Source organism: Rhinopithecus roxellana, chromosome 14, assembly GCF_007565055.1.
Source record: "Rhinopithecus roxellana isolate Shanxi Qingling chromosome 14, ASM756505v1, whole genome shotgun sequence".
Taxonomy (NCBI): Eukaryota; Metazoa; Chordata; class Mammalia; order Primates; family Cercopithecidae; genus Rhinopithecus; species Rhinopithecus roxellana.
In genome coordinates this window covers 37,890,666-37,900,334 of record NC_044562.1, presented here as the reverse complement: position 1 = coordinate 37,900,334, position 9,669 = coordinate 37,890,666, and the positions used below count along the sequence as shown (strand labels likewise).

The window sequence follows — 9,669 nt, the reverse complement described above, 5'->3', positions numbered from 1 at the left end:
CTGAGGCAGGAGAATTGCTTGAACCTGGGTGGTGGAGGTTGCAGTGAGCCGAGATGGCACCACTGCACTCCAGCCTGGGTGACAGTCAGACTTGGTCAAAAAAAAAAAAAAGAACTTTAGGTCAGCTATAGGAGATATGCTGTTTATCTCTGAATGTTTTTGCTGCCTATAATGCTTTTCAGTAACAGAGTTTGGCTTAAAGGTAGCATAGCATCTCTCTCTATGTTAGATTAAACACTTGGGTTAAAGTTTGGAAAGCCTCTATATACCTATCAGGGTCATCAGAATATCTGCCCAAGCTGCCCAAGTGTCCCTTTATTTCCCTAATGTCATGTAATGAGAAGGGAGCATGTAACCTAGTGGTACCCCTTCCATCTGGCATTTCTTGTAGGGGTAGGGTAAAACTGGGGCAATGGAGAGTTTCAGAGATGGTGGAGCTGGAGGAGCTGATGGCACAATTGGAGGGGTCCCTGGATAAGGGAAACTGGAAGGACTGGGGCACTTAGAAGCCACCTCCAATTGTTCCTCTAAAACCTGCTCTTCTGACTTAGGGAAACTACTCTCTACAGACCTGCCTGATATGATTGCTAAGAGGGCTGAGTCAATTGTGCAATACTTGCAAAGGTCTGGGTTGTCTCACAGGGCAGAGAAAGCCTGTACATAGGGGACCTTGGACCATTTACCCTTCTGTCTACAGAAGAGATCTAATTGTTGAATAAGATTAAGGTCAAGACTTCCTTTGGCTGACCGGGTCTGTTCATTCTTGAGATGGTAAGAAGGGGATGTCCTTGGGCAAAAGAAAATGAGTTTTGGGGTCAAAGGAGTTCAAAATGCACTCCAGAGGAGTGCAGGCTGGAGATAGCTTGCTACCCATCCTAGGAAAGAGACAAGAGAAGAGGCATTCCTCAGTCTCTTTGTTCTTTTTGGTATGACCCAAGGTAGAGGGGAAGACAGTGGGAGCATCCCCCTGACTGTTCTCCCTCCTTGGTCACTGGGTCCCAGCACTGTGTGTGCCACCCAGTGGTTGCAGGCATGATCCTCAAACCATGGTCCCAGAGGAGCTAAATAATGGGGATAGTCACACATACCCATGTAGCCTTAGTCCCCTGCCTGGTGATTGTCCTTTGATCTCCCAGACTTGTGTGACCTGTGTGACTCCTTGATGGATGAATCTTGGGAGAGATTATGTAACAGTTGCATTTGAGCAAGGCCCTTTAATGGAGGGAGCGTACTGGACTGAGCTTTATACTCTGCTATTATGGACCGGACTAGAGAATGTATTCTTAGGTGATGGTTCTAGTTAACTTCCAGACATAAAATCCCCTTTCTATTTAGATGCCATTCTAGTTGTAGGCAGAATAGGTGTCTCAAGAGAACATAAGGGTCAATTGGTGGCCTTCCTGCTAATGAGAGTATTGAGACTAAAATTTGGTTTTGGAGAACATTTTTCTCCTCACTCCTGAAAGCAGAGATCTCCTGCTTGCAGAGGGGACATGACGTTTGGTCTCTAGCAGATGTGAAAAAGAGAAGAACTGGAAAACTAGAGGCATTTGGCAAAGGGCATACAGGTCGCCCAGGGAGAGGATTCTCATTCCACTAGGTGGCTATGAAAGCCTTGAAATACCAGGCAGTAACTTTGCCTCCATATGCCCTCTAAACAAAGGACAGAGAGTGAAGTCTGACATGTGGCAAGTTGTTCCCATAGCATACCTCCTAGCAGGAGAAAGTTAATTTGTCTCATAGAGGGGCTATCCAGTCCGACTGGGCAGTATTAGCTCCTCATGTGGGAAAGGAAACAGCCCGGATGGAAAGAGAGTTGTTCACTGGCTGGGGTGTGACCTTCTACCCAACCCCAGGAAGTGCTGTCATTAGGAGTTAAGTAGTCTTTGAGATGTGGATTATGAACACCTCCTGTCTGTAGAAAGTCACAAAAACAGCAATCCTTTGACCTGCATTCCTGGTTGCTAAGGGGCTTGGTAAACTTGCCTAACTGAATTATTTCCCCAGGATGTAAAAACTCCTGCAGCAGTGCCTACAGAGAGAGCATAAGAGACACAGTGACTGTGGAAAGGAAAGGAGAAAACTAAGGTTTACATAGGAAAGCTTGGTGATCCTATGGCCAACACCTGGTTGGGCAATTGGAGGCTGGGGTCAGTCCAGGAGTAACCATGGTCAGAAATCCTCAGTTGCTCCAGGACCTCTTCCAGCCCTGTGCAATAGGAAAGTTCTCTGTGACAGAAAACTGGTTTGGACAGAGCCAACATTCCCAGCACCCTGAGGGCACTGGGGATGGACAAGTCTTCCCCTGCAAGCCTCACATCTGAGTCTTTAAGACCAGCAGCTAGCCCTTGTGGCTCATTAATCAGCAGACAGATGCCTTGTTTTTTGATAGTTCTTTGAGAGAATAAAAACTGAGGATGAGAAGCCTTGGAAGTGAAAGTAGAGTCTGCTCCCTTACCCTTCTGATGAATTCACCTTCAAAGCCTGGGTGAGCCCCCAAAAAGCAGCAGCCTCATTGTCTGGGGTAAATACCAAGGTTCGAGGTCTCAAGGCCAAGGAAATTGAGGTTGCAGACAAACCCACACAGAAACTGGAGCAAGAGTTTAATAGGCAAAAGGAAAGAACAGCTGTCAGAGAGGCGTCCCCAGCGGGTTTCCAGTAAAAATGTCACAGTTTTTATACAGTGGCTCGTGAGGAAAAGGGCATCTTATCTTCCTAGGGCCTGAAGCTTTGGTTGGGACCAGGTGTGCTATCTGCATAGAGCAGAGTTTCTGTCAGCCTTTACCGGATTCCTTGATCACTTAGGCAGACTCTTAATCTGTGTTACTGTGTGCTGCTTTGTGTCACTTATTTGGGAGGGAGAGTTTCCTGTGTTCCCATTTTCTTGCAGCTGCAGACATCCCCCACCAACATCCACTTCTGGCTTCCCTATCTTAGTGTACCTAAAGGAAAGGAGTGTGCTTATTAAGGCCCACTGTTTTTACTGGGGCCCACTGTATGAGTGCGAAGTTTGGTGTTACCCAGGAGACTCGCCCCTCCTTCTGTGCCCGAATTGCTTATCTGTGTTTTACAGCCTGATCTTCTTACCTGTCCATGTGCAGCCTGAGTTTTTCCCAAGGTTGTTTTATTTTTTGCCTGTTGCTGTGTGACTTTTCAGGCAGGCTGCTTCGGCAGTCTGAATTTTTCCAATCATTTTTCCTTTCCTTCTCCCTCAAAAACACATTAGGTAAGCTTCATTCAGGCATGAATTACAGTGCTATTGCCTGTTAGTTCAACGTTAATGAACCAACAATATATATTAAATGAAGTACGATTAAATAGAAATACACAAAATTATGTATTGATCAATTGTTTAAAATGCTATGAACAGAGCCTTGCAGGAACCTAACTCTGTATTTCCCCAAGGAGCAATGATTAGTAACTAAAGTGTGGGAACTTTATAGAACATAACTACCATGAATAATGAGAACTGACTGTTCCTTAGTCTACAACCAGATTATAACTATCTTGAAGAATCCCTCATTCATGTTTTGTGTAACATGTAGTGCACTGTAGTGCAACATGTAGTACAGTTAAATTCATTCATTGACATTTTCTAAAAATTATTCCTTGATACCAGCAAATAATTGTTTTCAGATTTATATGCCTTTACAGATATGTTTATTAGACACAGAGGGTTCATAGATGACCTATGTCAAAGGATAGAACATCCAGACATACTTTCAAGAACAATAGATTTAGAAATGCTTTGAAACAAATGACAACCACAGATATAAAAAAGTGCTTTTTAATTTTTAGCCAGAATGATCAAGTTGATGTAGTTTTCTTACTGGAATACTCATAATAATGTCTGTCTATATGCCTCAAGCAATATTATTATTTAATAAACCATGGCAGGGAAGTTGTAATTTATGTAAAATTTACAATTATTCTTTAAACTACTTTTATAAAATTATAAATCGATGATAATCCCCGCAAACTGAAGTCAAATAATTTTAATACTACTTGAAATTAAAGTACAGTTGTTTATATAACAATGAATAAGGACAAGATATCAAACCGAAAATTCAAAAATAAACAGAAGAAATGTAAACAGTTATAAAATATCAATATTTATAAATGTTGCTTAGAGGAAGGCTATTCAAAGCATGGCCCATTAACTATTCGTGAGCTGTCCAGAATGAAAGAGGCTTGTACCAGAATGAAAATCAATTACATCACTAATCATACTGGCTCAGTTGACTTTTTAAAAATAATAAGACGTCTTTGATAAAGGAAGCAATGTGTTGATTTATATTCTGGCACAAGTACCTTATCTCAGTACTGACTAGAGCAGGGGTCCCCAACCCCCAGGCCATGATTGGCCTGCACAGAAAGTGGGGGGCAGGGGGGACGGTGCCAAGCATTACCGCCTGAGCTCAGCTTCCTGTTAGATTAGCCATGGCATTAGATTCTCAAAGGAGCTCGAATCATATTGTGAACCGCACATGCAAGGGATCTAGGTTGCATGCTCCTTACAAGAATCTAATGATAAATGTAATGCACTTTAATCATCCTGAAACCATCCCCCTATCCCCCCAGTCCTGTGGAAAAATTTTCTTCCACAAAACCTGTCCCTAGTGCCAAAAAGGTTGGGGATCGCTGGACTAGAGAACAGTTAACGGCTTACTTCCTTTAAAGTGCCATTACAATTTCACTACTCAGAGCTAGGTTTTTTACTGTAGGGAAAATAATTAAATTGCAATTGTAATTGCCATCTATATATCATCTATTTAAAAATCGTATCTATTTAGGGATTCTACCCAAAAAGCAAATTAAACTTTAAAATATCACAATATAACACTTATCTTTGCATGTGTTCAAGTGTTACTGACATTTGTCCACTCATAGGGGCTCTCTAGATTCCTACTTTAGAGAAATACATTATGCTTTTCAATTTCGGGAGAAAAAGAGTAAGAACTGAATCATTTGCTGAAAAGCTCTTAAATGATTGGTTTATTTTCATATTTCAATCAATAAAATTATTTAAATTCACACCTTTGTAAAAAGACTGCATTTTTATATTCTTTGTGCCACCACTAGTTGCTTTTCTACTATAAAACTTAGTATTAGGAAAAAAGGCATGGAAATTTACAACTCTGTATTCTACTAATTAAAGGTAGATGTAAACTATTTTAAGATTTTCAGAGAAAGAGAAAGTTGGTATAAAGTGTCTTTTTACAAATGAGTTTATAATTTAAAATTCAAATATTTCTTGATTTTTGGGGGGATGGCATAATTCCTCTAAAAATTAAAAATACAATATGGTCTTCAGAAACATAATCATTTCCTCATTATCCAATGACTTACTAAGCTTTACTTGCATTATCTTAATACCAAAGGCAAGTAAATGGACAATCAACAATTTATAAACAACTCATCAATTTTAGATATACAAGGGCTCAATTTAGATTATACAATGTCTGGTTTGTTGGACCAACAAACTACTTAAAGAATTTAAATGTCATAAGAAGAGAATATAAAGTCATATAAAGAATATAAATGTCATAATTTATATGTCATAAGAAGAGAGCTCCTGGGAGGGGGCACGCTGGCTCTCGCCTGTAATCCCAGCACATTAGGAGGCCAAGACGGGTGGATCACTTGAAGTCAGGAGTTTGTGACTAGCCTGGACAACATGGTGAAAGCCCATCTCTACTAAAAATACAAAAATTAGCTGGGCACAGTAGCATGTGCCTGTAATCCCAGCTACTCAGGAGGCTGAGACAGGAGAATTGCTCGAACCTGGGAGGCGGAGGTTGCCGTGAGCTGAGATCATGCCACTGCACTCCAGCCTAGCGACAGAGCGAAACTCCGTCTCAAAAACAACAACAAACAAAACTCCTTTGGCACCTGAGTTGAGCACAATATACCACAGCAAAGAATCTTGAAAACTGTCTAAAGAATGTATTGTATCTATCTATAGATACATACATACACCTATACATACACACATGTGCACACATACACACACAAGTAGAAACAACTTTTCCTTAACAAATGCTAAAGATGTTAAAGAAAATCACCATGTGGTCAAATAAAGTGACCTGACAGTTATTCAAAACAGTTTTAAGTTATTATTAAAGAATTTGGAAACTTATCAAAATTTTGAGAAGTTAAAGGTCTAAAGGGGGAACACCAGGTTGTTGTTACTGTTTGTCAAAATATTTCTTTTGATACAGCAACACGGTCATGAGATCAGTTATCTTAACATGATAACAGATCCAATATAACAGTCATCAGGTGAAAATTCATAAAAGATTACCCAAAAAGGACTAACTTTCCCCATCATTAGGGCTGGATATAGTCTCTAGCCATAAGCAAACATTTTGTTCTCCCTAGTCTCTTTCTTGCATTTGTCCCAGCAAAAGACCACAATGAGGGGCCACTCTGCAGATGGCTTTAAGCTGAGTCTCCTCACTCACTAGGAATTTCACACAAGAACTTCAGACGAGCCTGATGTCATGTTTTATGATCACATCAGTCTTGCTATTGCTGACTCGGGCCTGTGTTAATAGACCTACCGGTGCTGTAATTTTTTATGCATACTTTTAGAACTCTGAATGACTGACTTGTATTCTAAGATACAGAAGACATCTAAAATTCAGTAAGCTGTCTGAGTGTGTCAACATTTTCTTCTATATTCAATTAATAAATATGTTTGCCTAAAAATAGAGAATATTTAACTTTACCTAAGTATCTTCTACCTAGAAATTCTGGAGGATTAAAAAACTCTACACTTGCATACCAAATATCTCCATCCAGACCTTATCAGATCTCAAGTAGGTTGGGAGGAGGAAAAAGACATTTGCGTTAAAATGAAGCCATGCTACTCTTTTCTCTGCTCCAACTTGTAAATATCCCTGATCAGGTTTCTAACTCCCTCTTTGCTCTGGTTAAAGGATCTCTCTCATATAACAGACCATAGAGAATGAAAATCTTATGCAGTTTCAAAATATTTGTAATTGAAAACATTTTCAATTGTAAAATGTCTCTTGAGCATCTATAAGGTAGAAATTACTTTGGCTTAAACTTCATACTGCTTTCCTAAACAAATTATGTTAATAGAGGCATGGTATAAGAGTCACCTTAGAGAGAGAACCCCTTAAAGTCCAATGTCTTGCGTTCAGTTTACACCAACCATAATAAAACTCAAGCCACTTTTTTTGTTGATATGCAAAACATTTTGATAAGTTCATTTGAACTTATTTCATTAACATGTAAACTCACATACATGTACAATTTTACTTTTTGTCATATATTTAAATATTTTCTTATCTGCAGAGCTATCTCAGGATATGAAATCATAACATGCTAGCAACTAGTAATTTAACATTAAAACACTCCCTAAATTATTCTATGCCAAAGTGCATTTACAATATAAACATGTCATATATGAAGCTACAAACCATAATCTCACTGGAGTGGATATAAAATTTCAAATTCAGTCCAAATGAGTCAAAGAAAAAAGTGCTAACACAGCAAATCTGAAACAAGTTCATGGGGATTGGGTAATGAGTCATCGAAACGAAATCTTTTGGAAACCATGCTGCTATCGTCTGGGATATTCTCTTTGTCTTCTCTATCACCACAGGTTCCATTACAGGAGGATTTAGAAGTCTTGTCTTCAGAGGACCTTATAGAATGATCCTGAATTTGAGAGGAACTGGAAGTTTCTTCAGGGTGAAACAAGTTTTCAAAGTCCCACTGCTGTAGCCAAGAATGAGAAAGGCATATCTCTGCTGTTGGTCTTTTCCTTTGAAAGAAAGCAGAAAGGGAAAATTGGGAATAAAAAATGAAGTTGAAAATGTCTTCAGTTTGATAGATTATAGACGTATTTTTTACTTATTGTGAAAATAAAACATACTCATAATATAAAATCCAAACAGTACAGAAGAGAATAATAATGATAATAGCAGCTAACTTTTACTGAATGCTTAGTTATATGCCAGGGACTATTCTATATGCTTCAAATACGTTATTCAACAATCACAAGAAACTAACGAAATGGGTACTATTATTCCCCTCATTTAACAAATATGCAAAGTAGGGTACCAGGAGGCTTGAAATTTACCCCAAATCTCCTAACTTGTAAATGGTTAAGTGGAACTTTGACTCTAGCGTCTCTGCTTTTAAGCATTACACCATATTATCTCTCATGAAGGTAAAAAGTAAAATTATTTTGTTTTTTCATTCCCCCATCCCACCTCTAGATATTTTTTCTACATATATGTGCATATACATACACACAAACATATACACACACACATACATACACACACACAGAGATGGCTTCACATACTCCGTTTCTGCAATTGGCTTTCTTCACTCACTCAATAATGCATTTCAAGCATTTTTTCACATCAGTACAGAGTTAACATATTTATTAACAGCTGTATTATTTAGTACTCTTCCATATGGATACACCATAATTTAACCAGATGCCTATTGAAGCTTCCAGCATTTTGCTATCATAAATATGCTGCAATGAATATTGAGAAAATGTTTTTTGGGAGCTTCTCTATTTTCATAGGATGAGTTACTAGTAAAGTTACTGGGTCTTTATATTTTGAAAGATGGTGCTTAACTGCCCTCCAAATCACTTTTTTTTTTTTTTTTTTTTTTTGCAATGGAGTCTCGCTCTGTCACCCAGGCTGGAGTGCAGTTGCGTGATCTCAGCTCACTGCAACATCTGCCTTCCAGATTCAAGCAATTCTCCTGCCTCAGCCTCCTGAGTAGCTGAAACTATAGGTGCACGCCACCATGCCCAGGTAACATTTTGTATTTTTAGTAGAGATGCGGTTTCACCATATTGGCCAGGCTGGTCTCGAACTCCTGACCTCATAATCTGACCACCTTGGCCTCCCAAAGTGCTGGGAATAGAGGCATGAGCCACCATGCCCAGCTGACTCGCTTCTTTTGTAAGGCTGTCAAAGGGCATCCAATCCTTCAAGATTTCCCAATCAGTAAATGATACTTGTTATGTAAGTAAAATTATTTAACTATAAAACATTTACAATAAAGTCTTATAACCAGCCATGTGTACTGTAAATTTCTATGTCTGATTATTTTAGGTAATTTCAGGGATTAGTAGTGGGTTGTGAGAGAAATAACTCAAATCTTTTCTTCATTTCAAAATCCCCTGTCGTATATTTTGTATCTGAAGTTATGTATTTGTTAATGATTGCTCATACCACCTCTCTCTTCATTTTACCTAGAACTTGAGCATACTTCTAATAATTTTATACTATTTTAGAATATACTTTTCTTGATAGGCATATATTATTTATTTTGTAATAGTATTTAAACAAATTAAATCTGTAATCATATTTAAACAAATTATTACTTACTCTGGATTTTTTACTAAAAGGCTCTGAATAAAATCTGTGGCCAGCTGTGAAACTGATGAAAAAGTTTCTTCTGAATAATCAACATTAACTTGAGAAATATTGAGGTATGTTTCTTGATTATCTTCTCCCACAAATGGTGATGTGTGAGTTAACAACATATATGCTATTATACCAATATTCCTGAAAAAAAAGGGAGGGGAACTTAAAAAGTATATTAATTTTTAAACATTTATATAAAGTATAATCGACATTCAACATACTCCTCTCCTCAAAACTGGTA

General features: G+C 38.5%; 1 protein-coding gene across 3 annotated transcripts in view; it reads right to left on the bottom strand.

Annotated features, from left to right (window-relative positions):
* Positions 1-3,637: 3,637 nt before the first annotated feature.
* Positions 3,638-9,669, bottom strand: part of STK17B (serine/threonine kinase 17b) — a 42,586-nt gene continuing 36,554 nt past the window's right edge. For 2 of the 3 annotated variants that reach the window (XM_010381606.2, XM_010381607.2), the window contains 2 exons: positions 9,390-9,569; positions 3,644-7,795 (listed from right to left, as the gene is read on the bottom strand). In XM_010381606.2, coding sequence (XP_010379908.1) covers positions 7,513-7,795; positions 9,390-9,569 — 463 coding nt within the window. In that variant the 3' untranslated portion in view covers positions 3,644-7,512. Of the gene's footprint in view, positions 7,796-9,389; positions 9,570-9,669 lie in introns of all 3 variants that reach the window. The other variant, XM_030915954.1, reaches the window with a different exon arrangement.